This window comes from Apium graveolens, chromosome 1 (assembly GCF_009905375.1).
Source record: "Apium graveolens cultivar Ventura chromosome 1, ASM990537v1, whole genome shotgun sequence".
In the NCBI taxonomy this organism is placed as follows: Eukaryota; Viridiplantae; Streptophyta; class Magnoliopsida; order Apiales; family Apiaceae; genus Apium; species Apium graveolens.
Window position 1 is genome coordinate 177,307,219 of NC_133647.1, and position 27,938 is coordinate 177,335,156.

The following is a 27,938-nucleotide window of genomic DNA, read 5'->3' on the forward strand; positions in this document are numbered from 1 at the left end:
TGGAAGTAAAAAGTTCCACCATAGTTTTCGATTTAGTATATACAACACATTTAAGGGATAAATAGACTTAAAACAACTCAGCTGAAAAAAGAAAGATCAATCAAAATAACAATTGACAACTCCTGAAAGTATATTATTTGTCCAAACCTTGTCCACGTTTATGTAACTCAAATCTTTTGTATAAGATTTGACATTTATCGATGACAAATGATCCAAGTCAAAATGATTATCCCCATAACCGGGATTTTTCTTTGTTGCCATTCCATATAATCAACTTCTCTCCATGATAAATAACTAATTTCACAAAATTTGTCACCCACCCTGCAGAATAAATCCTAAAATCAAATAACCAACCGTAACATAAATGAAATCATAGAGTTTTCAAAACTTGAAAGTGGAACATTGTACTAGTAAACAAGAAAAATATAAAAAGTTCCACCATTTTTTGAAACAAACAATACAAAAAAATAATATATAACTTATATAGAAACCCCAACAACATAAACAAAGAAAAAGTGATACTACAGTCTACAGTCGAAACACTTTAATCTAGGATATGGAACCATGCAACTCATAGTGGATAAGAAACTAACCTTGACAGTAGAGGTGGCCATCCGTGCGGGTCGTGCGTGCCGGGCCGGATTTGTAGCGGGCTGGGACCGAGAAATATCAACACTGAACCGGCACTAGAAGGCGAACGAATCGGGCCGGGCTGGTTTGAGCTGTCAGAAGGTAACCCGGATTCGGCACTGAGTTTGTGTGCGTGTCAGGCGGTTCACGGGCCGGGCTGGCACGCGGTTCAGTGTTGCATAATTTGAGTGGAGTTGTGTCATGTTGTGTCAGACTCTGTTTGTTTAAAATGGTGCTATTGTATTTTAATTTTCAATGCTAATATTCGAATTGTATTCTAATTTAAATTCATGTATTGAAATTGTATAATAAATATTTTTTACTATATAAAATTCGAAATTTAATGTTTATTAAAAAATAATTAATAAAATGTAACATTATTTTCTATTATGTCACATAATTTATTCGAAATATTATAATTGTAATCAGTTAATTTTATTATTTTAACTTTTTGGTTAAAAAGAGGACGGTACCTCTTATAAATTTTATTAATTTAAAAAAATTACAAATGATATGAGAGGACTTATCTCTAAAAAAACGGAATAAACCACATCAAACATTAAAAAATTACAAATCAAATAATATTAAAACTTTAAATAAAATTACATTTGGGTAATTTTGCATCCAGTTTGTGTATGGTCTTCCAATTTTTACTTGTCATTTTATATTGCATGAATCATGTTTGCACATGTTTTTGTAGTACCTGATTTTCCAGCTTATAGGCACTAACCCGCGGGCCTGTGCGGGCTGTGCGGTCTGCATAGTGCATGCAGCTCCTGTGCGGGTTAGTGTCGGTCCCGGTTTTTTAGAACTAAATTCGTATTCGGTTCGTTTCATTTGGCGGGTTGTGCGGGTTTGAACCGGCCCGAATCGGGCCGAATATTTTACGGTTTCCGTACGAGCCGGTCCCGAATGAGCGGTTCAAACCCGCCCATTTGGCCAGCTCTACTTGACAGAGACTGTAGTTCTGTATGTTTTTAGTTGAATTAGAGTTTGGTTCTATTGATATATGGCAAAAAAGATCTAATTTTGTTTGGAAAGAGTTGCGGCATATACCAATCTGTCCATGTATCGGTCTATGTCATAGGCTTAGGGCTGTAATTTGAGTCACGATAAGTGAACTCGACCCGGTTTCTGTGCCTTCCGGCAAAGATTCCGGCTTATTTAATTAAATGAGTCGGTTTGATTCGTGAAATTAAATGAGCTAATTTCGGTTAGAGGTTTAAGTTAAATAAAGTGTAAAATTAAAGGAGGCGGCTCGACTTGACTCGTAAAATTAAACGAGTCGAGTTCGGGTAGAGGTTTATACTTCATTAATTAAACGAGCTGGCTCAACCAGGCTTGACTCAATTAATCTCGGCTCGAATTACGCCCGGCTCGAAACTCGATTCGAGCGGCCCGAATTACACCTAGCTAAATATATTTATGTTTGGACCCGTTACACTTCCGTCAACTAGGTACCTTTTAAACCCCTTTCCCGAGAGATCTCCGATCAAGCATAGAACAAGATCCGTTTTGCATCATATTTAAGGATTTCTTGGTTCGGACCGAAAAAGCAATGTCACTCAATTATTATCGAACTGAATGTAATCTTTTTATGTTCGCTAGAATCCCACCAGAGGGCCTTTTACTTATAATAGATCAAGAACTAGATCAAATCATTCTCAACGAGTGCATAAAAAGTGATCCCATTTTTTTCATCAGGTCGGGTAAAGATTAAAGATCTCGAGCAACCGATCCAGCGAAACTCAAAAGATAAAAAAAAGATCGTTATTTTTTTCATGCTAGTTCAAATTTCGAGGTATCATTTGTACAAATAGGAGTCCCCTTCGTTACATGATTTATTCTTAACATAGATAGATATAGGTACAATGACAATCAAGTTTAGGGTTGTTGCTTAGTTTTTAAAAGTTCACAGGCTATAAAAAAAAGGAAGTAAAGTTCGTATGCCGAAGAAAACTTTTTGCCTACTGTCAAACGTATAATTCGACAAATGTGCTCCTCTTCTCTGTTTTTGTCTTGAAAAGACTTGACAATATAAAACTGATGAGTAAATTGTAGTTAACTTAGTTAATGTACCTTTTCTTCATCTACTTTTCTCCTATTTAAATTTCGGAAGCCAGGTGTAGATCATAATCTTAAAAACTGCTGTACAAACTAGGACTTTTCCCACGAATTGATGTATCAGAAAAATAGAAATTATGGTTTATAAATACATACAGGGAACATCAGCGACCATCTATCACTGAAGCTGTTAAATTATTCATTGTAAAATTGGCACCTTTGTCTATTCCAGAGCCTAAGCTACCACCAGATGTAAAAGCAGGGCGTTTAGGAGAAACCAGCTGAATGTGCTCACTGCTGAACATGAGTAAAACATCAGACATGGTTGGTCTGTCTGCAGGACTTTCTTGAACACATAAGAGACCGACTTGAATGAATCTCAGTGGCAAAAAGGAAGACGGGATATCGAGATTTGAGTCCACCAACTCAAGAACCTTGTCCGCTTTCCATAACTCCCACGCCTAAAGAGTATGTTAAATAGTAAGACTACTTAAAATTTACTTAATAATAATGCTCAAACACATAATGATCTCTTGTTGATCTATTGTTTCAGACAAAACAAAAGGAATACGTGTAAACCTACATATCCAAGAAGACTAAGGCAATCAGAGTTACGGAAACCAGTGTTCTTTCTTCCACTTATGATCTCCAGTAGCAAGACCCCAAAGGCAAAGACATCAGACTTTATCGAAAATAATCCTTCCATGGCATACTCTGGGGACATATAACCGCTGGATTTGATACGTCCATTAAGGAAAAATGTTAGTTGAACTAGTAGGAATAGTGATGTAGGTCTTATATAGAATAGATGTGCAACTTTTTACTTACTAAGTTCCCACAATCCGGTTCGTATTTGCTTGCAGTTCATCCCCCCCAAATATTCTTGCCATTCCGAAATCAGATATCTTAGGATTTAGTTCATCATCCAACAAAATGTTACTAGCCTTCAAGTCCCTATGAATTATGCGTAATCTTGAATGTTGATGAAGATAAAGAAGTCCTTGAGTGATGCCATCTATTATGTGAACACGTCTTCTCCAGTCAAGTAGACTTTGTTTACTAGGATCTGCCATAATGCTTTTATAATCAGATAAAAAACCAGGAATTGAATATAAAGTTCACATCAAATTGAAGATAAAATAAATATACTGGAAATAGAACCAAAGAATTCGCTAATCACTAACCAAAAATAAAATGATCCAAACTTTTGTTGGACATGTACTCGTAAATTAGAATCTTCTCGTCTTGATCAATACAACATCCCAAGAGCCTAACAAGATTCCTGTGTTGGAGTTTAGCAATTAGAACTGTTTCATTTCTCAACTCTTCCAGCCCTTGTCCAGACCTTTTAGAAAGTCGTTTGACTGCTACTGATTTCCCTCCCAACAAGTTACCCTAAAAGACCGTGTTTAGCTGTTAGTGGACGATAAACTTCATGTATGTCTACAGGCATAGATGCTATTACAATAATATTCAAGATATATGAAAGACAGATTTTAAACATTTGAACCTTAACTCCCCTGATAAAGTCGAGTTAATAAATTGTTGAAATAAGATTGCGGTTTCAAGACATGATCTTTTGTGGAAACAGCTTACTGAAACCTCTTTGTATAGATTCTCGTTTTCTAAAATGTAGGAATTACCTTGTAAACAGGTCCAAACCCACCCTCTCCGAGCTTGTTTACAGGGGAGAAGTTGTTTGTGGCGGCTGATATGCTTGAAAAGCTGAACTGTGGCAAGTTGAAAACTTTCCTCTCACTTCCAGGTGGACTGCTAGTGGTGATGCTATCGCTATCTGCATTCTGCTTGCTGCTAATTTCCAAATTAAGATATAATAGATTCTCACTTCTTTCCCCTGGCTCTGTATTAGCAGTGCGGAAATACTAGTCAGTAAATTTTTAAGGAAAGGCAAGCATGTCATTTGGAAGTACAATAAAATTCAGTGATCTGAAAAACAAGCACAAGAGTTAGGGCCTGTTCTTATTTCTGTAAGATAATCAGCTATAAACACCCCCTTAATATTCAAAAACAACTATAACGTTTACCTTTTTTATTATGTTTTCTTCTCCAGACACGCCACAATATATAAGTCAATGATATGCAGATGAAAAGTGGAATGATAATGAACACTGCCACCAGAACGTTTGCCTGCTTTTTATCTTTAGATTGTAAGAGAAGAACCTCAGAAGATCTTATATATAGATTTGTTTGAGAATTTCGGTCACCAACTGTTTCTCGTGTATCCAGTAGATCACCAATCCATATTGAACATTTGCCATCATTATAAGCATAAGCATTGCATTTGCAGTTGGCCAGACATGCATACCGACAAATTTGATCACTCTCTAAATTCGAAGATACTGAATTGGCAGGCATTGAAACTCCAGATGTATTAGAAAATTCGATACTAGAACACTGCAGGGGCTTAGACCTGATACATCCACCAGACCAGTTAGCAGCCAGCCAATGATCTAGCAAACGAGGGAGAAAACCATTCAAACAACCGCAAGCAGGGGCCATATTTATGTTGCAAACTCCATTTGGACCACATTGACCAAATATTTCACAATAATCTGCAGGTTGGGACGAATATATTCTCCAGTTTTGATTTTCCGTTCTCACCCACTGATTGATCCTTCCATCATAAGTCATGACATATCTGCTAGTAAGGAATATAGAAACATTATAAGTAAAATATTTTTCTTGATCATTTCCGGTGTACCTGAAATTCGTCTGATCAGTTGGAAAAGAATCAAACTCTAAGCCGTTCCAAACTCCACTCCTCCAAAGTATTTTTTGTGAATTTTTCCAGATAAAAAATTCGGGATTACCACTTGAATTCATTCCAAAAGAAAAGATTCCCGGTGCTGGGTCATCGCTAGTCTTCCAAGAAGTGAGGATCAAACTCTTATTATTTCCAAGTTTTGCACCAGGTAGCCAAGTATCTGTTGGATAGTCAAAGCTTTGCCATACAACACTCAATCCGTCACTTAAAATGAAATTTCCTTCGTCGAGTAGTAGGCCCTTATTGGCAACAGAACTATTTGTAGTCCAGAGTAGATCGAAACCACTGTATAGTATCAAACTGCCATCTTCAGAAAGTACTAATCTGGAGTTGTTAGAAATTTGTCGAATAGGCGACTCTCTGTTCGCAACCCAAACTACTGTTTTATCATCTGGACTGCCATAGTACCATATACCAACATAAGAATTAGTTGAATTACCTGGGGAGAAAAATCCCAATTCAAAATTACGTCCCTGGGAGATTAACGTCTGGTTCCCATAGAGAGGTTGACCTGGTGATAAGGTGTCTAGCCCAGTGCTAATCTTTAAATTGTTGAAACTATAAAATAACACAACAATGATTAGCAGCTGAAATGAATCTGGTTTGATAGCCGAAACTATCTTTTTAAAAAGTTGAGTCATAATTGTTTTTGATGTTTAATAAATTTGTTGAACTTAAATCAGTGAGCAAAGTACAAGTTTTTCCACTCAAAACAAGGCATTACTTGAATGCATGAAAATTCCACATCTTTGAAAGTTCAACAAGTTAGTACTAGTAATTGATTTATGTGGGGTTCATGATATTCAAATGTTGGAAAATTTTGGCGTGGACAAGGCCAAGTCCTGATCTGCAGTCAACCATTTAGTACAAGTTCGAACGTTACTCTGACTGTAGTTCTAACAATTCATTCATGTTGAAATTTTTTAACATGATTAGGATTCGGGGAATATTTCAAGTACGTCTAGCCGGGAATCCGAATAATCTTAAGCACTTTACCGATTGGAGCTATGATAGATCTTGTAAAAGTTCATGTTAACATGAGCACTTGAGCAGGTTCCTTTAGATAATGTTAATTGGGTATAATTTGACAAATGTGCTCCTCTTGTCTCTGTTTTTGCCTTGAAAAAACTTGGCAGTGTGAAACTGAGTAAAATTGTAGTTGTTTTACTTTGTCATTAATCTATTTTCCTCCTATTTTTAAATTTCGGAAGCGTGGTGTAGACCATAAACTAAAAAACTGTTGAACATACTAGGATTTTTCCACGAATTGATGTACCATCGACGTTCTAATTAAAAAGGAATCAGAAATTATGGTTTATGAATCACATACAGGGAACATCAGCGACCATCCATCATTGAAGCTGTTAAATAATTCACTGAAAAACTGCTGGCTTTGTCTATCTCGGAGCCTAAGCTACCACCAGATGTAAAAGCAGGGGGTTTAGGAGAAACCAACTGAATGTGCTCATTGCTGAACATATTTAAAACATCAGACATGGTTGGTCTGTCTCCAGGACTTTCTTGAACACACAAGAAGCCGACATGAATGAATCTAACTGGCACAAAGGGAGAAGGAATGCTGAGATTTGAATCCACCAACTCGAGAATCCTGTCTGCTTTCCACAACTCCCATGCCTGTACATTGTACCATAGTAAGACTGCTTAAAAGCTACATATTAATAATACACACGCACTCATACAAAATGATGCCTTGTTTTGGACATAACCATAGAAATAAGAGCAAACCTACATATCCAAGAAGACTAACGCAGCCAGAGTCACGGAAACCAGTGTTCTTTTTCCCACTTATGATCTCCAGTAGCAAGACACCAAAGGCAAATACATCAGACTTTATCGAAAAGGATCCCTCCATGGCATACTCGGGGGACATATAACCGCTGGATTTGATACCATTAAAGAAAAACATTACTCAAAGTACTAGGTACATTTGGAATATAATAAGGTAGGTGTCAAATAGTGTAGATGTGCAACTTTTTACATACTAAGTTCCCACAATCCGGCTGGTGTTTGCTTGCAGTTCATTCCCCCCAAATATTCTTGCCATTCCGAAATCAGATATCTTAGGATTCAGTTCATCATCCAACAAAATGTTACCAGCCTTGAGGTCTCTATGAACTATTCGTAATCTTGAATGTTGATGAAGATAAAGAAGTCCTTGTGTGATGCCATCAATTATGTGAACACGTCTTCTCCAGTCAAGCAGACCTTGTTTACTAGGATCTTTCATCATTCATATATATGTCAAATAATAAAACAGAATGTAAAAGTTCATATCTGACTGAAGGTTATATAAACTGGAAATGTAACCACAGAATATGCTGACCACTAACCAAAAATAAAATGATCCAAACTTTTGTTGGACATGTACTCGTAAATTAGAATCTTCTCGTCTTGATCAATACAACATCCCAAGAGTCTAACAAGATTTCTGTGTTGGAGTCTAGCAATTAGAACTATTTCATTCCTCAACTCTTCCAGCCCTTGTCCAGACCTTTCAGAAAGTCGTTTAACTGCTACTGATTTCCCTCCAAATAAGTTACCCTGGAAGACCGCGTTTACCATTTAGTGCATGTCAACAGCCGCAAATGCCACTAAAGTAGTACTTACTGGAAATATATGTAAGATAGATTTTGATGAATGAAACCCTTGACTTCCCCTGATAACTCAAAATTCATGAATTGTTTTAATTCGATTATGGTTTCAAGGCATGATCTTTTCTTTTCTTTCTCCCCCATTTCTCTTTTTATGGAAAGTGCTTACTGAAACCTCTTTGTATAGACTCTAGTTTTTAAAACTTCAGGATTTACCTTATAAACAGGTCCAAAGCCACCCTCTCCGAGCTTGTTTGCACAAGAAAAATTATCTGTAGCGGCAGATATGCTTGAAAAGCTGAAATGTGGCAAGTTAGAAACTTTATTCTCTCCTCCTAGTGGACTACTAGTGGTGATGCTATCACTGTCTCTGTTCTGTCTGCTGCTGATTTCCAAATTAAGATGCAATAGATTCTCACCTGTTTCCCCCGCCTCTGGAATATTTGAGCAGTACAGAAATACTAGTGAGTAAAAGCATGTAAGTAGAAAGTAGAAAAATATGGATAATACTAATTTCAGTTTAGTAAAAGACAAGCCTGAGACTTAGAATTCAAAAACAAGTCTAACGTTTACCTTTTTTATTATGTTTTCTTCTCCAGACACGCCACAATATATAAGCCAATAAAATGCAGATGAGAAGTGGAATGGTAATGAACACCGCCAGCAGAACATTTGACAGCTTTTTATCTTCAGATTACAAGAGAAGAACCGATAGGTAAGTTGTTAGAAAAAAAAAGGTACTGAATCACTTTACAGTTTACTTTTACTCTTACGTGGAGAAATTCTGATATATAGATTTCCTTGAGACTTCCGGCCACCTACTATTTCGTGTAAATCCAGTAGATCACCTTTCCATAATGAACATTTGCCAGCATTGAAAGCATAAGCATTGCATGAGCAGTTGCTCAGACAATTAAACCGACAGATTTGATCAGTCTCCGTATCTAAAGGTTGTGAACTTGCAGGCATCGAAAGTATAGAGGTATTTAAAAAATCATTTTTGGGACACGGCAAAGGATGATTCCTGATACATCCACCAGAAAAATTAGCAGACTGCCACTGTTGTGGTGAACGGGTGATAAAACCGTCCAAACAACGGCAAGGAGGGATTGAATGCATGTTGCAAACTCCATTTGGACCGCAGAAACCAAAACTATAACAACTGTCTGCAGGTATGAAGCCAATTAATTTCCAGTTTTGATTTTTTGTTCTTACAAACTGATTGATCCGTCCCTTGTTAGTCATGACATATCTGCTAGTGAGGGATGTAGAAATATGATAAGTAAAATATTTAGCTTGTTCATTTTTAACGTAACTGAAATTCCTCTGACCATTTGAAAGAGAAAAAAAGTCGGAGCCATTCCAAACGCCACTCCTCCAAAGTATTTGTATTGAATTCTTCCAGATAAAAAGTTCAGGACTGCCTCTTGGATCCATCTCCATCCCAAAAGAATAGATTCCAGGAGCTGGGTCACCAGGACTCTTCCAACAAGTGAGGATCGAGCTCCTAATATTTCCAAGTTTTGCACCAGGTAGCCAAGTATCTGTTGGATAGTCAAAGCTTTGCCATATGACACTCAATCCATCACTTAAAACCAAATTTCCATTGTCGTGAAGTACCGCTTTAGTGGCATTAGCATAAGTACTATTTGCAGTCCAGATAAAAAAATCGCTCTCCGGATTCCTCCGATCGTAGGAATGCACACACAAAATGCCAGCTTCTATGGATATATAGGATCTATGAAATTGTGGGATGGGTCTTCTGTTGGCAACCCAAACTATTGTTTTATCACCTGGGATGCCGTAGTACCATATACCAACATAAGAATTAGTTGAATCGCCTAGGGAGAAAAATCCTAGTTCAAATTTGCTTTCATTAGAGATTAAAGTTTCTTCAGCGTCTTGACTGAGAGGTTGATTTGAATATAAGGTGTCCAATCCAACTGTAGCCTTTAGATTGCTGAAAACATAAAGAAACATAACAATTATCCACAGCTGAAAAAAAACAATCTGCGATTAATACAAATAATCAAACAAGTGTGTGCATGAGTAAACGAAATCAAACGGAGGAAGAAAAGATATAAACAGAAGAGAGATCCTCGAGTCTAGTTGAAACTGTCTCCTTAAAGCTATTTCGCCTCTCACCGTATGTGCGAGTCGATAGCCTCCCAGGATAAAACGAGGTAGCGGCGGCGTTACGGATAACGAGCACCTTCAGCGAGCTTGAACGGGCACGAAACTATCACCGAGAAAGAGATATTTGTGTTTAGAGGCGAATATGTTTTTGGTGTGTCTAACCCTAACGCCTTAGAGGTGTTTATATAGGTGTAGATAGACTTGTGCGCTACTCTTTTCCATAATTAAATATCATTAATTATGGAATCGGTGTAATACTTGCAAGCTACTCTATTCCATAAATAATCTGAAACAAAATCAGATTAAATATATCAAGACATACACCATATCAATTAATCTGAAACAAAATCAAATTAATTTATGCCATAATATTTGAGCCAAATTATAATGGAAAATAATAATTTCCATTATTAAGAGAATATCATCATATCTCACACATCTTTTAGTCATAATACTCAAAAATATGACTTACCAATATGGGACTTATACCCATATTTTCCAACAATCCCCCACATGGGTGAGATTGGTGATCTTAGTAGCACACACCAGACAGACAGACAGACATGGAGTTTGACTTGGTGATAGTTTCTTCGATCAGATATAGCATACGATAGGTAGAGAATGCTCCTTGAACCTTCGCTCGAGTAAGCATACCGACTTTACTGGTAGACAGTAGACGTGCTTGTCCTTGAACTGTTCGACCGTTTATGTAAACGATGATATACTTATCACTATATCGTTTCTGACTCGTTCAGCTCTCATGAGTATGTCCATTTTGGCCATGGAACATCGTCCTGGTTCTGCAGAAGTTTCTAAAGAATTGTGTCTCGCAATTCTCCTTTGAAGCGGCCCTGTAACGACCGAGGAATTACGCTTGTATTATATTATAATAATAATAATTATGAGTATTATTATGTGATTAAATGTGTTAAGTCGTTGAACCCTAACTGCTATGTGTTATGTGTTGGTTGTTTTGATCCAAACGTGTTTTGGATATTTATTGAGCGTTCTATCGTCAGTTATATATATTATATCAAAACCTGTACAGATCAAAACTATGTTTTAAAAGCCCGTATTTCAAACAAAATCATTGGCCCTATTTTGCCAAAAATGCCCTATACCGTATCGCTATTCTGAACCCCCGGACGTTTTACAAATTGATCTTTTTCGCGAAAAACGACTTTTCCGGACCCCTTCGGGTACCAAAAACCCCACAAAAATCACATTCTTATTTTTATATGATTATGAAATTATCATATATCGTTTTTCTTTGTATTTTTGTATTTTTCACAATTTTTGGGAATTTTTAGTATTTATTTTGTATTGATTGGATATTTAAAAAAAATTCATTATTAATACCCAAAAATTATAAAAATTGGGACCAAATATTTTTATTAGGAGTGTAATTAGACCCTTAATTTTACTTAGGGGTATTATTTTCATAAATATAAATACCTGAATTACTATTAATTAAATCAGTTAATTATACTTAAAAATCAGAAAATAAAAAGAAAATCAGAAAAGGGAATTAGGGTTAGGGTTTGTGAAGAACAGAGCAGGAGGATCAAAGGCGATTTTGATCGTGATTCCGGAGTCCAAATCGAGCGTGTGAGTATTCGTTTTGAAGCTTATGATATGTAGTTTTCAATTATGTGATTCTTTTTAACGTTTGATTGATCGAATTGAAAGTTGTTATTTTCGGGTTTTAATCGCGGATTCGGGTTTGATTTTCTGTGTGTTGTTTGATGTTTTGGTTGTTAGAGTCGTTTAGATAGTTGATTTTGGAGTCGATTGACACCAGTTTCGTCAAATTTGGTTAACGTTTGGAGGAACTCGGTTTTCCGATGAAGTTCATCGGAGAACTTCGACTTGTGGTCGGAGATGGCGGAGGGGGGATTCTCTGATGGTGGTGACGCTGTGGGGCGACGGCTGAAACTCTAGGGAATCGAACGGAGTCAAAAAGGAGGAGAAACGATGATCAGGAGGCTCGTTTTTCGCCTCGCCGGAACCCGTCGCCGTCGCCGGATTCTGGGACGGTGACGGCTGTTCTTCGTGACCCGATAACCCGAGGTCGACCCGGTTTGCAACCCGGAAACGACCCGGGTTTGATCCCCAAAACCTGAAACCAATTCCCTGAATTGTGTTTTTGATTTATTAATTATTTATTTATATTTTAGTAAATCAAAATCAGATTTTAAAAATTCTAATAATTAATTAAAAATTAGTTCTAAATTCTGAAAAATAGTATTATTAATTTCTAAATTATTTTATTAATTTATAAATTCGAATTTAATTATTTAATTAATTATTTAATTATTTATCTAATTATTTATTAGTTATCTAATTAATTAATAATTAGGTAATTAATAATTAGGTAATTAATTAATAAATAAGGATTAAAAATAATTAAATAATATGATTAATAATTCGATAATTAGTTATTATTACGAGTAATGATTCGATAATGAGAATTATTATTCGAGCGATAGTTATTCGAATAATATTGTAGTAATTATTTGTATCGTATAATTAAATACCGATAATTAATTGATTAACGAATCGTATAAGTTTCAGTAATAATGTAATAAGTTCGATAATTATATGAGGATTGCGAGTAGCTCGTATTTATACGAGTAATTAATCGTTGAGTTAGATTATAATTCGAGCACATAGTAGATATTCGATAAATAGCGTATCCGTTAATAAAATCGATTGATTATTTGTAAATAATCGATCTAATCGAATAAATATCGATAAGTTATAAATATTATAATAAAATGTGATTAATCCTAATAATTAGGGATTAATTATTTTAAATTAGTAAATAATTATCTATTAATTATTTATTAGTTATTTATTTATTAAGTGATTAATTATTTCAATAATTAATCACATAATTTTCAATAAATCGTAACTTCTTCATTTTAACTCCAAAAATTATAAAAAAATTATTTTTGACTTTGATTTTTCTTAAATAATTATTTAAAAATTATTTTAGGATTTAAAAGGTTGTAATAATTATCTATATTGAATAATAAATTGAATTATCAGTGTTTAATTCATAACAATTCAACCGTTAGTCCGATTTAAGTGAAACGAAGACCCCTAGACTCAGAAAAATGAGACGAATCCAATAAAAATAGTTGTAAGTTATAATTTATTCTGAAAAAGAGTGGTTTGTTGATAACTGATAGTTCGTAGGTCCTAGTAGGGATATAATTGAGCCGAATAAATCCCGAAAAATTATAATAAAATCAGATAAGACTAGTAATGCAGGTATAAGCCTAGAATTGATTCTAAAAATAATTATAAATCTAGAAATTAATTATGTGCTTTATGTGTTACGTGTTATATGTGATTATGTGCATAAATGTGTTGTGTAAATATATATATATATATATATGCGAGTCAGATAGAAACGCATGGGTAGACTGATAAGGTTGCGTAATATCAATTCAAGATACACGTATATAGTAAATTATCTAAACACCTATCTTTCCATGATTTGTTCAGTGTTAGCAAGGCAGAGCAAGCTAGGGTCAGAAGGCAGTAAGTTAAACCAGGTTAAGTACGCGCAAGGCAAGTTTTTCCCCTATTCTAAATTCAGAATAGTGATTTATATTTCCTTTCTACCATATCAATTCTCTTTGATAATCATTGTTCATATACACTGTTGTCCATTTATTATTACTTGTTCCAGTTTCATTTCAATTCTTGATTTACCCAATTTATTGAATTCCCTGTTCACATTTCAATTCCTTTACCCTTGTTACATATATTCTGGTATATCCTGGTGTTGGGATATATCAATAGCATACCGATTGTTCCGGATGCTCAGCCTTGGACTGGATGGTTACTATAAAGGCTGGGTTTTTCCCAGACCATTAATTAATAGACCATAGTTGCCTGAGTACTCCTTATGTTGGTTGGGTCTATGCAGTTGGGTATAGATCCGCACTATATTCTGACTGATCAGCAGATTATAGTGCATATGTTGGTTCTTGTTTCCAGTCTTGTTCATTTGGCACTCGCCATCATTGGCAAATTATTATCATATACAGATACAGATGGTTGTTCAAACCAGCAGCTTATTGGTTTATTTATTTCTCTTTATTTCTCTCTCTTTATAATATATATATATAAATTGTTGCAGGCTTGTTGAGCAATTTTGGCTCATTTCTTTTATTGTCACTCCTATTGTTTTACAGTTAAGGTAGAGAATGAAACCCATCAGGACCCGCATAGTCAATAAGCGAGTCAAGCAGCGGGACCCTCTTATACCAAGAGTGTTCCTTCCTATTCCCGAAGAGAGCTTTGAATTGCCAGATCAGGTGTAGCAGGATAAGTAGTGATGTTGGGTTGAATAAAAGTTTTGTGTAGTTTGAATAAAAGATTGCGTAGTGAAACTGTAGATAGAATAAAGTTTTGTAATAAAGAGAGTTCTTGAGACAGGTTTTTATTTAGTTGGGTTTGTAATAAAGTGTAGTGCATGATTCTTGTTTCCAACCTCAACCCTTAAAAGATCCTGAGTAGTGATAGTTCGGGATAATTATTATATTAATATTCCGCTTGTGCCGGTATAGTTGGTAATTGTTGTTAATAATGCCCCAAATCTATACCCCGGATTTGGAGGGTGTTATAGGCCCCACTTCTCTCCCACATAGGTAATCTTTATCTTATAGAGTAACCCGCGTTTACTCAACTGAATTCCATGCGTTCACTCCTGAGCTCCATGTATTCATCAAAGATCATTAAAGGCTCAAAGCTTAACCTCGTACCTTACGGGTCTCACTGTTTCCTCATCATAGGAACAGGCCAGAGGTTACCCCCACAGTGATTTGGTCATCATGATTTAGTTGTCCCATTGAACCAAGTTCTTGGGATCTCCAGTCAGCAATGGTTGGGTGTCCACCATGATGCCGTTAAGCAATAAGCTTAAGGCCCATCCCTCTCGATGATTTCTCAACCACTTCTCTTGATAACCCTTTGGTTAGTGGATCCGCGATATTATCCTTTGACGGTATATAGTCAATAGTGATAATTCCGGTTGAGATCAATTGTCTAATGGAACTGTGTCGTCGTCGTATATGACGAGACTTTCCATTATACATCGTGCTCTGTGCTCTGCCAATAGCGGATTGACTATCACAGTGAATCCCTATTGCAGTTACAGGCTTTGGCCATCTTGGAATATCCTCCAGAAACTGACGTAGATATTCAGCCTCTTCGGCGCATTTATCTAGTGCCACAAACTCAGCTTCCATCGTGGAATGAGTTATCACCGTTTGTTTTGAGGATTTCCATGATATTGCCGCTCCAGCTAATGTAAACACATAGCCACTCGTAGACTTAAGTGCTTTCTTGCTAGATATCCAATTTGCGTCAGTATATCCTTCTAATACTGTTGGGTATCTGCCATAGTGCAGTCCATAGTCTCGAGTTCCCCTCAAGTACCTTAGTACCCTTATAATCGCTTTCCAGTGATCAGCTCCCGGATTACTCGTAAACCTACTCAACTTGCTAATTGAGTATGCAATGTCTGGTCTTGTACAACTCATGAGGTACATCAGACTACCAATTATCCTCGAGTATTCCAATTGGGAAACAACTACACCTTTGTTCTTGGATAGGTGCAAAGTCATATCCACAGGTGTCCTAGCTTTCTCAAAGTCATCCTTAAGAAACTTCTCAAGGATCTTGTCAACATAATGTGGTTGACTTAATGCGAGACCCTCTGATGTTCTAGAAATTTGAATTCCCAGAATTACATTTGCTAGTCCCATATCTTTCATGTCGAACCTTGATTTCAACATATCCTTTGTAGATTTGATAACTTTATCATTGCTTCCAGCAATAAGTAGATCATCTACATATAGTGTCATCATGACATAGCCATTGTCATTCTCCTTGATATAGCTGTTCTCGTTATCCTTGTAATAGGCACAGCTATCACATTCATTGATTTTGAAACCATTGGCCAACACGACCTCATCAAATTTTTCATGCCATTTCATAGGCGCTTGTTTCAAACCATACAATGATTTCACCAATCTACACACTTTCCTTTCTTGTCCTGGGACAACAAACCCTTCAGGTTGTTCCATATAGATTTCTTCATCTATGTCTCCATTTAGGAAAGCTGTTTTCACATCCATTTGATGTACAGTTAGATTACGCATTGCGGCAATAGCAAACATCATCCTTATGGACGTTATTCTCGTTACAGGAGAATATGTATCAAAGTAATCAAGGCCTTTTTGTTGCTTGTATCCTTTAATTACAAGTCTGGCCTTATACTTATCAATAGTGCCATCAGTTTTCAACTTCTTCTTGAAAACCCACTTGCTACCTAATGGTTTGCAACCAGTTGGCAAGTCCACTAATTCCCAAGTATGATTTTGCATAATTGAATCAACTTCATTCTTGATGGCCTCTTTCCACATAGGCCCATCAGGTGAGGTAACCGCCTCCTTATAAGTTTTTGGGTCACCTTCTTCGAGCAAATAGGTCATAAAATCAGACCCATAGGATTTCTCCGTTCGTTGTCTTTTGCTCCTTCTCACTACCCCCACATTTTCGTCTTCACTTTCGTCACTCTCATTATCGTAATCTACAGACTCATGAGATCGTTTAGACGTCGTAGGTTGTTGGTTTCCTGGATTACAGGGAAACATCGTCTCAAAAAATGAGGCATTCCTTGATTCCATAATGGTATTCTTTTGAATATCAGGAATCTTGGATTTATGAACAAGAAACCGATATGCAGTGCTGTGTGGAGGATATCCGATGAAGACATAATCCACAGTCTTAGGACCTATCTTCACCTTCTTCGGTGTAGGGATCAGTACCTTTGCAAGGCACCCCCACACTTTCAGGTGTTGGTAACTTGGTTTCTTTTTCTTCCACATTTCATAAGGACTTACATCCTTATTCTTGCGCATCGTAATATTTAAAATATTATTTGCGCTTAAGATGGCTTCTCCCCACATCGATTGTGGGAGCCCAGAGCTTAACAACATCGCATTCATCATCTCTTTCAGAGTGTGATTCTTCCTTTCAGCCACACCATTTGACTGAGGGGAGTATGGTGCAGTGACCTCATGGATTATACCATGTTGTGAACAGAATTCCCCAAACGGTTCAACATATTCACCTCCACGATCACTTCGTATCGTTTTGATTTTCTCAGTTTGTTGTGTCTCAACTTCTTCCTTATAGATTTTAAATTTATCTATAGCTTCGTCTTTGCTTTTCAACAAATATACATAGCAGTATTTTGTACAATCATCAATGAATGTAATAAAATACTTGTTTCCTCCTCTTGTTGGAGCGAATTTTAAATCACATATGTCGCTATGTATTAGGTCTAGCACTTTGGTGTTCCTTTCCACACGTTTAAATGATGATCTCGTTAATTTTGCCTCAACACAAGTCTCACACTTATGTTTTGGATCGATAGTAAGTTTAGGTATGTATTCTTTTGCACTTAAATGTCGTAAAGTGTCATAATTTACATGTCCTAATCTAGCATGCCATAAATTAGGAGACTCAAGCAAGTAAGCAGAAGAATTCTTCATTTCATTATCGTCCTTAACGGACATTACATTGAGCTTAAAAAGCCCATCAGTTAAATAACCCTTGCCTACAAACATACCACTCTTAGACAAAATAACTTTATCTGACTCTATTACAATGCGAAAACCATGCTTATTCAACAGAGAACCAGACACAAGGTTCTTGCGAATATCAGGCACATAAAGTACATTCTTCAAAGTCAGATTCTTCCCAGAGGTCATCTTCAGGATCACCGTGCCTTCACCCTCAATGGTAGAAGTTGCTGAATTCCCCATGTAGAGCTTCTCACCAGCATCTGAAGCTTTGAGGCTAGAGAAAACCGCCTTGTCTGAGCAAACATGCCTAGTAGCACCAGTATCAATCCACCATTCACGTGGATTAGAACCGACCAGGTTCACTTCAGAGACCGTAGCACAGAGGTCTATGTCACCCATCTCCTTGGAGATATTCTCTACCATGTTTGCTTCTTTCTTCTTGTTGGGCTTCTTGGGCTTCTTGCAGTCAGAAGACCTATGACCAACTTTATCACAGTTGTAGCACTTCCCTTGAAATTTCGACTTCGAAATTCCTCCCTTGGGTGCCAGCTTTGCCCCTTTACCAGAATTAGCCTTCTTGGGCTTGGAGCTTTGAGCATGCTCCACCATGTTTGCCTTCTCAGTGGCAACATTAACTTTCTTCTCGGACCCTCTGTTGTCTTCTTCAATACGAAGTCTAACAATAAGATCCTCCATAGACATCTCCTTTCGCTTGTGCTTAAGGTAGTTCTTGAAATCTTTCCATCCAGGTGGAAGCTTTTCAATAACAGCAGCAACTTGGAAAGACTCACTTATGACCATTCCCTCAGCATGAATGTCATGAATGATCACCTGCAGTTCATGCACCTGACTGACCACAGTCTTAGAGTCTGCCATCTTATAATCAAGAAAGCGGCCAACAATCCACTTCTTTGCCCCAGCGTCCTCGGTTTTATACTTATGGTCAAGTGACTCCCATAAGACCTTAGCTGTTGGCTTCGCGCTATATACGTTATACAACGAGTCAGACAAACAATTTAACACATAGTTCCGACAGATGTAGTCGGAGTGCTTCCAAGCATCAGCAGCATACACAGTCTGCATGTTACTCTCAGCAGTGAGCAACAGTGGTTCTTCCTTAAGGAAGCGATCCATATGCAACGTGGTCAGATAAAAGTGCATCTTTTGTTGCCAACGTTTGAAGTTCGTTCCGTTGAACTTCTCAGGTTTTTCAGCATGTGCAGCAGGCACAGTTGGCATAACAGGTGCAGCAGGCACCACGGGTGGAACAGATGGTACGTGCGTCTGTACTACAGGTGTATGCACACCAGTAGGCACCGCAGGTATGATCGGAGGAGTGAATCCTGTCGATATCTGTCCAAGAGGAACACTAAACTGTCCAATGACAGTGTGTCCCACAGGCACATGTCCCGAATGCACATGTCCAACAGGCGTTTGACCCCCATCAGATCGTACGATCCGTGCGTTAGGGTTAATCGGCTGCTGGTGAACCCCATCAGATCCAGTGATCTGTGCGTTGGGATCAGCCGTCATGTTCATCGAATCGTTCACAGTTTGGTTCTCCATCGATCTGTTACTCAACAAAACAAGCAGATACAGATGTATCAGTCACAGATGTATATAAAATAAATAGCTTTAAGATTGTGAAAACAATCTGCGATTAATACAAATAATCAAACAAGTGTGTGCATGAGTAAACGAAATCAAACGGAGGAAGAAAAGATATAAACAGAAGAGAGATCCTCGAGTCCAGTTGAAACTGTCTCCTTAAAGCTATTTCGCCTCTCACCGTATGTGCGAGTCGATAGCCTCCCAGGATAAAACGAGGTAGCGGCGGCGTTACGGATAACGAGCACCTTCAGCGAGCTTGAACGGGCACGAAACTATCACCGAGAAAGAGATATTTGTGTTTAGAGGCGAATATGTTTTTGGTGTGTCTAACCCTAACGCCTTAGAGGTGTTTATATAGGTGTAGATAGACTTGTGCGCTACTCTTTTCCATAATTAAATATCATTAATTATGGAATCGGTGTAATACTTGCAAGCTACTCTATTCCATAAATAATCTGAAACAAAATCAGATTAAATATATCAAGACATACACCATATCAATTAATCTGAAACAAAATCAAATTAATTTATGCCATAATATTTGAGCCAAATTATAATGGAAAATAATAATTTCCATTATTAAGAGAATATTATCATATCTCACACATCTTTTAGTCATAATACTCAAAAATATGACTTAACAATATGGGACTTATACCCATATTTTCCAACACAACCATCTTCTTAAACCGTTGCAGGAATTTTGATGATCACAAACACAATACAGCTTTTTCCGGTACTCAGACAAGGCCTTGAATGCATGAAAATTCCAAATATTTAGTATCTGGAAAATTTTGGTACGCGCACGGCAAACTCGTGGTCTACGTTTCAGAGTCAACCTTAAGTTCTTTAGGGCTAGTTTACTCACATCTCAACTAATGCTGAACATGATTAGCACAACATTGATGTAGTCATGACCCCACTTAAATCCGTACATATTGAACATAGGATCTTGGGTAGTAAAACCATATTGAACATAGGATCTTGGGTAGTAAAACCCCAGCCTCAACCATATGGCTAGAACTGTAAATGTAGGTACGGAAAACCAATTTACCTGTTGTGCTAGATTTAGGGGATGAATAGCATACATCAAAAACTTATTTTGTTAAATTTTATAAATAAAAACATCAAACATATGAATTGTGTAAGAACTACTCTCTTTTAATCAAAATTTTTACTATAAAAACATTTTATCCTAAACAATATTATACTTATAAAAGCTTTAAAATATTCAAAACTCTTAAGCAACCCATCACTTTAATAAAACTCAAGTTCTTAAAAAAATACAATTTTCAGAATCTTATATTTATATTCTATAACCTTAAATTAAGTAAAACCAAACTTTAGGGGAGGAATGAAGTATAAAATTGGAAATATGGAATGAAAATGAACATAAATAGTAGGACCCTGAACGATGTAACTGGAACAAGAAAAAAAAGCTTTTAAGAATCTGAAAATTTAGTTGAATCCGGCTCCACGACTGTCTAACAAAAACACGACCTAAAAGGCCAACATTTATGATGGGTTGAACATGGGACTAGGGGTGTACACGGATCAGGTTGGGCGGGTTGGGAGAATTTAGCAACCCAACCCAATTAGTTCGGGTTTTCAAAATTTCAAACCAATCCAAACCGTTTAAATTTGTAACCCAAACCAATTTGTATACTTCGGTTTGGTTCGGTTTGGATCGGTTTGATCGGTTTATTAAATATACAAAATTAATATAAAAAATTATAATAAAACATAAGGTTTCAAAATTTAGAACACTTGAAAATAGTTCAAAACAATATTACAATCCTCCGTATTGAATAGTCTTAAGCATCTAATTTTCGACATCAAAAGTACTAATAATATTACTTACAGCTTCGTCAAGCGATGGTGGATGAGAAAAGTATGCTTTGGGCATATATTGGATACAGCTTGTGTCACTTCAGTTGTGTGCGGCTGCTGTCCCCGGAAAACGAAAAATCTAAAGCCAACCAAAATTCCATACTGAACTCTAATAATCAGAATCTATATTCTTTATTAATAAGTCAGACCATCATATATAATTTGGTGTAAAAATACCAAAATATCAAAGTATCAAATTTTCTATTCTCTATAAATTTTGTTATTAAAACAAATCGACTTCCCTTCTTTGTAAATTTTATTTTCTTTGCAAACTACCTAGTAAATTACCAACACGAATTACCTTATATTTTATGTAAATTTTATTTATTTATAAATTATATTAAAAATTTATTAAGTTACGTTAAATTAAGTAAAATAATATATATTTACTTTTATTTTGAAAAACTACTTACTACAAAGTAAACTATTAACATGAATTGATTTTAATTCTCTGTAAACTTTATTTTCTATCAGTTAGTGTCAAATCTAGTGTCAGTTTACTTTTAAATTGGATAATATAATTTTAAAAATAATTAAGTAATAGCAAATAACTTTACTAACATTTATTAACTTTTAAACTGAAAATTATTGATTTAACGATCGTATTTTTTACTATCCATCACAACGTTTATTTACTTAAAATTAAAAAACATATTTTAACAATAACAAATTTATGGGTTGTATTTAGATTATATTAAGTAATATTAAATTAAGTTTAATAACATCTATTTACTTTTAATTTGTAAATTAATTTTTATCGATAATTAAGTATCAAATAATATTAATTAATATTAAATTATCTAAAAAACAAATATTTGGTTCGTAAGATAGAGATACAATTCGTTTCACAAAAATAAAACTAATATGTTAGATTTCTATATCAAGTAAAACAATGCAAAACTAGAATTAAAGTGAAAAATTTCATAACTGATTCGATCTCTTTTTTGCAAGTACTAATTTTATATTAGATAATAATATATTAATTTTAATTCGTGTTTCGCACAGATTGTGAATAATTCTCTACAAATATTAATTCGATATTTTTAGTCTCAACCCCGTGTTTCGGGTCATCAACTATCAACTATCAACTATTAACTATCTATACTAATAAGCGAAACCATATTTAGGTCTCAAATCTTGGTACTCACTAAAAAATTATACAACTATTTTTAAAAAATTATGTAATAAAATCTCAATTGACAAAAATTAACTTACACTCTATGTAAATTTTATTTTCCTTCAAATTTTATTTGTTGTTGAACATCCAAGCGTCACTTTACTTTACTTTAAAATAATCGTATTAGTAAGATAACATATTAGAGTTACATTTAACTTCAATTTTTTTAATTACATATTTTAACAGCATTTTATCTATTATATTTAGATCTGTATTTTACACGGATTATGAGTTTCAATTTTATGCAAATAATAATGTGATATTATTATTTTTAATTTCGGATCCGTGCTTCACACGGGTTACCAACTAGTATTATATAATTAATTTAGTCGTTACCAACTTAAATTTTTCGTTAATATTTTTATATTTTCATCTATATTATATATAATTTTAATGAATAAAAAAATAGAAATATGATCAAAGCTACATTTTTTTGCCGGAAAACAACTTCATCTTGAAAACTATTTTTCTAAGAATATATGTATATATACATATATTCACGATTTTAGAGGTTTAAATCATAAATGTTCTTTAATTCTTAATTCTTTCACTTAAATTGATCTATAATTCATAAATTAGAGTTTAGAAATTTTATTTTTTCAATTATATAATAATTTTAATATATATATAGATATATATATATAATTATAAATTTTTAATAAAATAATTAGAAAAAACTATAATCCTAGTGTATGGTTATAGCTTAGTAGGCTAAGAACATCTCCAACAGACTTCTAATTCACTATTTATAAATAATAAAACTAATTGGTTATTAATGATTTAATATGTCCTCATCTCGAACAATACTTTTTAAAATAACTCTTTAATATATTTTTTATTATTAAAAATTATTGATAATATGTCAACTCAGCACACAACTCAGCTTAATAAAATTAGTAATATCAAAGTTAGTTAGTTTTTAGTTTTCGCGCCATTTTCTTATTTCAAAATTCTCTGTATATAAACAGTTGTAAACTCTCATTGTAACTAACCTTTCTTCTTCAATTCAAGACCTGTTTTTCTTGCTTTGCATTTAACAAATTATCATGGTATCAAAGCTTACGAAACACATTTTAATGGCAATCACAGTGATGATCTTCATGATTACGTAAAGATTTACAAATTGCGTCTTCTTCTTTTACATCGTCGGTGTTTTGTTCATCGTTACTAATCTCTCATCATTGTTTTCATATCGGCGATGGGTGATTCTCTAATCAGGTATTGTTCGTTCATCTCTGAATATCTACTGATTATATATACATATAAATCGTGCGTTCTGAATTTTATTGGTTTTCTGAGTAATTGTGTAGTTGATTTCTTCTTTTCGCACATCAATTATGATGATTACGATTCGAACAATGATGATATATGATTTTTGTCGTTGAATTTTCTGGAAATGTTTCATTTCATACTATAAAACGTATTTCTTCTGGATAAAATTTAATGCACACAAAGTGTTTGATAATAAGTACGATCCGTGAATAGTGAAAAATTTAGAAAGTTTGCGATTGTTTTCTTGAGATATGGATGCACGCAATCAAGGAAATAAAAATTAGACTCAGAGTAATTAAAATAATGTTGATCTGATCAAGAATATATTATATTCATCCATCAGATGTTAGTACTTCTCAGTTAGTGTCTGTGAAGTTAATGGCAATGGTTTTCATAACTGCAAAAGATCGATGCTGCTTACTTTATCAGCAAATAATAAAATCGATTTTGTGGATGGTTCAATAGTGGCACTGTTTCCTACAACTGTTGAGTATAAACACTAGGAACGATGCAATAGTTTGGCGATTTCATGGCTGTTGTTCAATCTCGATGACAACATAGCTAAGAGTGTGTTGTTTATGCATACTGCGAAAGAGATTTGGGATGATTTGGAGGAACGATTTGGATATATGTCTATTATATAGGATAGACTTAATGACACTAATACCTCTCTATATTCCACTTGCAATAAATGCACCTGCCAATTGACTCAAGGGATTCAAGCTAAACAACAAGAACAGAAGTTACTGCAGTTTATAATGAAACTGAATGATGATTTTTCTGTAATAATACCGTCGCTAGAGCCTGAGCACCAAAAAGCTCGTTAGCCTCCAAGTATTATTGGAGGACAAAATCTTGGTAGTCTACCGGGGAAATAGATTGAATTGACCATTCTTTGACGTGTTTAGTATTGCCAACAATCGTGTCTTTTCCTCGAATTCCCTAGGCAGGTTGAAAGAAGGCCCCTGGCTTCTGTTTGGTACGCAGGGGTTGGCTGGGGCCTTCTTCGTCACCGTCTCTTATTTGAAGTAGAAACTAAGGGAAGCGATCCCCGAGGCGCGGGTCCTTGAAGACCTTTCCGACGCGCTTCATCTTGGTTGTTTTCAGGTCCTTAGGCTTGGTAGCCTCTTCGATCCTCTCAGCCACTGCAAAAATTAAAGGAAAAGGGATTGAAAAGATAGTAAACAGGTAAGGAAAACAAAATACAACTAAAAGGAAGGAAATATACCTTGCTTAGAAACAGGAGAAAGACCGCGTTCAACAAGAACTGTCTCTCTAATGAGGTCCCAGGAATATGATGTCCCATTATCCTGGGTAAGGAGGTTGAAGGCCTTAGTCTCCTTCTCAGTCAAGACGATGTCGTCAACAGCTTGCCTAAAGGACGAGCGAAAGAGAGTCCCCCAGTCACCGCCTTCCCCGTGGACGTAAAGAAACTCTTTCTTCCACCCCAAGTTGTTGTCAGGGATGGACTTCCCGTTCACTATGTGGGGAATTGTGGGGCGCTGGTTCAAAGAAACCCACCCCAAATTCTTGTCGGGGCTATTCTTGAACTGAAATATCTTTCTGAACACGGCGACCGAAGGAGGAACGTCGTGCTTGACGCATTGCAACAAATAGCAAAGGATCAGCCTCCAAGAGTTTAGAGGGAGTTCGCAAGGGCTGATGCCCACATCTGCTAGTAAAACTGGAATGAAAGGATGGAAAGTAAGTCTAATACCTGCCCTCAAGGTGTCCCAAAAAACACATAAGGCGTCCTTGTTCCAGTGGCAAGGCCTGTCAGCAGGGCCCGCGAGAACTAGCTTGTACGGCTCCTTGATCTTGAAGAAAGATTTCATTTTGTCCAACACCTTTGGATCCCGAAAAATGCTGACATAATCAAACGCGTCTAGATGTGCGTTGGATGGATACTCGTCCCCTCAAGTATTGCTCATATCAATCAAAAAGTATACCTTGATCGGATGGGGAACTCGTTCGACTTCTTTGCCACGTTCATCTTGGCCAAATGGGCTAATTTCTTATCCGCCATCTAAGGAAGTGGAAAAGAAAACAGTTTTTAGACACAAACTTTATACGTAAAGAGTGCATAAAAATGAATAAAGTAAAGAAAGTATATGTCATACGTAAAATAATGCTGGAAAAAAGGGCTGATTTGCTGGAAAGAAAGCTTCGAGGGACTAAAACTCCGACCTACAATTATCCTTACGCCTCCAAGATTTTTGAGAGAAAAAGAGAGGAAGCGAATTTAGAAATAAGAAGTCAGGAGTGAACAACTCCACTCACTCCTTTATATATGAAAGGAGGTGAAGTTGAAAAGGCAAAAAAGGCCTAATAAGTTGGAAGCCCAAAGAAAAAACCCACATTCCGGAACTTTCCAGAGTATAGTTGAAAATTCTTAAAGATTTCTAAAAATAATTAAATGAAACATAAAATCCAAAAAGGATTTGGATAAGAGAGGCCCAATTCAAGGCCCAAATCCAAAGAGGATTTGGAAATATTGAAGGCCCAAGTCAAGGCCCAAATCCAAAGAGGGTTTGAAAACATGAGAGGCCCAATTCAAAGCCGAAATCTAAATTGAATTTGAAAAAGATCAAATTAGAGTGCCAATTAGAAAAAGACCAGGCCGAAATCCAAATTGGATTAGGGAAAGCGCAATAAAATCAACTCATCTAAATAGACCAGGATCTAGGTCGAGGTTGAGGTCGTGAATTCTATTCGAAATCTTTCGAACAGGAGCAAGAAAAACATCCACCTAATAGACCAGGATTGAGGTCGCGTATGAGGTCGTGAATCATGGTCGAATTTATTCGAACATGAGCCAAAAAATGACCAATATTTCGACCAAGATCTTGGGCGTCCCAATAAAATCAACTCGTCTAAATAGACCGGGATCTAGGTCGAGGTTGAGGTCATGAATCCTATTCGAATATATTCGAACTGGGGCCAAAAATTGACCAGAATTTCGACCAAGATCCAGGTCGTCAAAACGACTAGGATCCAGGTCGAAATCCTGGTCGTATGCATTCGACCAAGCATCAGGTGTTGGCCATAATTTCGACGAGGATCCAGGACGAAATTTCGACTAGGATCCTGGTCGAAAAAAGGTAGAAAATTTCAGAAAAATTCCTGAAAGTTGGAAAAAAATACTGGAAATTGCTAAAAATTCCCAAAAAAGGGAAAAATAAGCGAAAAATCCCGGAAAATCAGGGAAAATTAGAAAATAATTTTCAAAAATAATTTTTGATAAAATAATCTTGAAATATTAAAGAAATAATACATGTGAGTATCAAATTATTTTGGAAAATTAGGAAAAAATCCCAGAAATTAAGGGAAAATTCTTGAAAAATACCAGAAAATTCCTAAAAAAGAAGGAATAAGGTAAAGAAAATAATAGGGAAGTTTTAAAACAACCCTGAAGTCATGTGCAAGGAAAATCGTTGTAAATGTGTAGGTCGCTCCACGCTTTACGTAAAAACGATACCCTGTAAGGGAACAAATGAACTTAACTTCTGCAAAATCTCTTACAATTTCTCAAAAGTTGGGGGGGGAATGATATGGGCCTAAAGTTAGCTTATGAATATAATTAAGGTTGAATTAATTAGACTTGATACGGTCCAATAATGAAGCCCAATTAGAAAGAGCCCAAAATTCTGAATATTAATTAATTTCGTAATTAATTAAATAAGGGAGAAATCAGCTGTTAAGATGAGTCCTAGCGAGGATATAAATTCTTGTAAATTAGCCTCCAAGGGACCTAATAGGATAAAAAATCAGTTTCCTACTTTCTAGGACTCCAAAGTCCATTCTAATTCTGAGACTTGCTCACCAAGTCTCCTAGATCTAGTCCAATTCAAGGACTCCCAACACCTATATAAGGGGTCTCACTATCTGGCTTGATTCTTTAACTCACAGAGATACGTATGCATCTCGTAAAAGCAGAGTTAAGTTACGAAACACGAGAGCAGCCATTAAAGGTTTTGAGCTCCCGAACTTTAGTAATAGATACATCAATTAATATATCCTGGTTTTCAATCCATGACATCAACCATTTTATTTGATTTTTTTATAAATATTACTTAATCAACATTTTATTTTATATTAATTATTATAATTGCTAATATAAAATAAAACATGATATCAATATTTTAAGCCAA

At 35.7% G+C, this 27,938-nt stretch overlaps 2 protein-coding genes across 2 annotated transcripts; both read right to left on the reverse strand.

The window, feature by feature from the left end:
- Nucleotides 1–2,740: 2,740 nt before the first annotated feature.
- Nucleotides 2,741–6,191, reverse strand: LOC141671911 (G-type lectin S-receptor-like serine/threonine-protein kinase At4g27290). Its single transcript, XM_074478354.1, has 6 exons — nucleotides 4,740–6,191; nucleotides 4,338–4,555; nucleotides 3,879–4,089; nucleotides 3,523–3,760; nucleotides 3,278–3,425; nucleotides 2,741–3,155 (listed from the first exon to the last, which is right to left on the reverse strand). The coding sequence occupies exons 1-6, from the start codon at nucleotides 6,118–6,120 to the stop codon at nucleotides 2,859–2,861; spliced, it is 2,493 nt and encodes an 830-aa protein (XP_074334455.1). The 5' UTR covers nucleotides 6,121–6,191; the 3' UTR covers nucleotides 2,741–2,858.
- A 516-nt stretch (nucleotides 6,192–6,707) lies between these two features.
- LOC141722291 (G-type lectin S-receptor-like serine/threonine-protein kinase At4g27290) lies at nucleotides 6,708–10,086 on the reverse strand. The gene is made up of 7 exons (XM_074525036.1): nucleotides 8,865–10,086; nucleotides 8,665–8,778; nucleotides 8,308–8,525; nucleotides 7,831–8,041; nucleotides 7,483–7,720; nucleotides 7,230–7,377; nucleotides 6,708–7,114 (listed from the first exon to the last, which is right to left on the reverse strand). Exons 1-7 carry the CDS (start codon nucleotides 10,069–10,071, stop codon nucleotides 6,818–6,820), a joined length of 2,433 nt encoding a protein of 810 aa, XP_074381137.1. The 5' UTR covers nucleotides 10,072–10,086; the 3' UTR covers nucleotides 6,708–6,817.
- Between the last annotated feature and the right edge of the window lie 17,852 nt (nucleotides 10,087–27,938).

What these genes read in the sequence shown, in the direction of transcription:
- LOC141722291 (XM_074525036.1), bottom strand. Translation starts at nt 10,071, where the DNA reads ATGTTTCTTTATGTTTTCAGCAATCTAAAGGCTACAGTTGGATTGGAC. An exon ending in TTTGGATCATTTTATTTTTG is followed by an intron (nt 7,721 to 7,830) that starts GTTAGTGGTCAG and finishes GAATGATGAAAG; the next exon opens with ATCCTAGTAAACAAGGTCTG. An exon ending in AGCCGGATTGTGGGAACTTA is followed by an intron (nt 7,378 to 7,482) that starts GTATGTAAAAAG and finishes TATCAAATCCAG; the next exon opens with CGGTTATATGTCCCCCGAGT.
- LOC141671911 (XM_074478354.1), bottom strand. Translation starts at nt 6,120, where the DNA reads ATGACTCAACTTTTTAAAAAGATAGTTTCGGCTATCAAACCAGATTCA. An exon ending in GGTTTGGACCTGTTTACAAG is followed by an intron (nt 4,090 to 4,337) that starts GTAATTCCTACA and finishes ACGGTCTTTTAG; the next exon opens with GGTAACTTGTTGGGAGGGAA. An exon ending in AACCGGATTGTGGGAACTTA is followed by an intron (nt 3,426 to 3,522) that starts GTAAGTAAAAAG and finishes TATCAAATCCAG; the next exon opens with CGGTTATATGTCCCCAGAGT.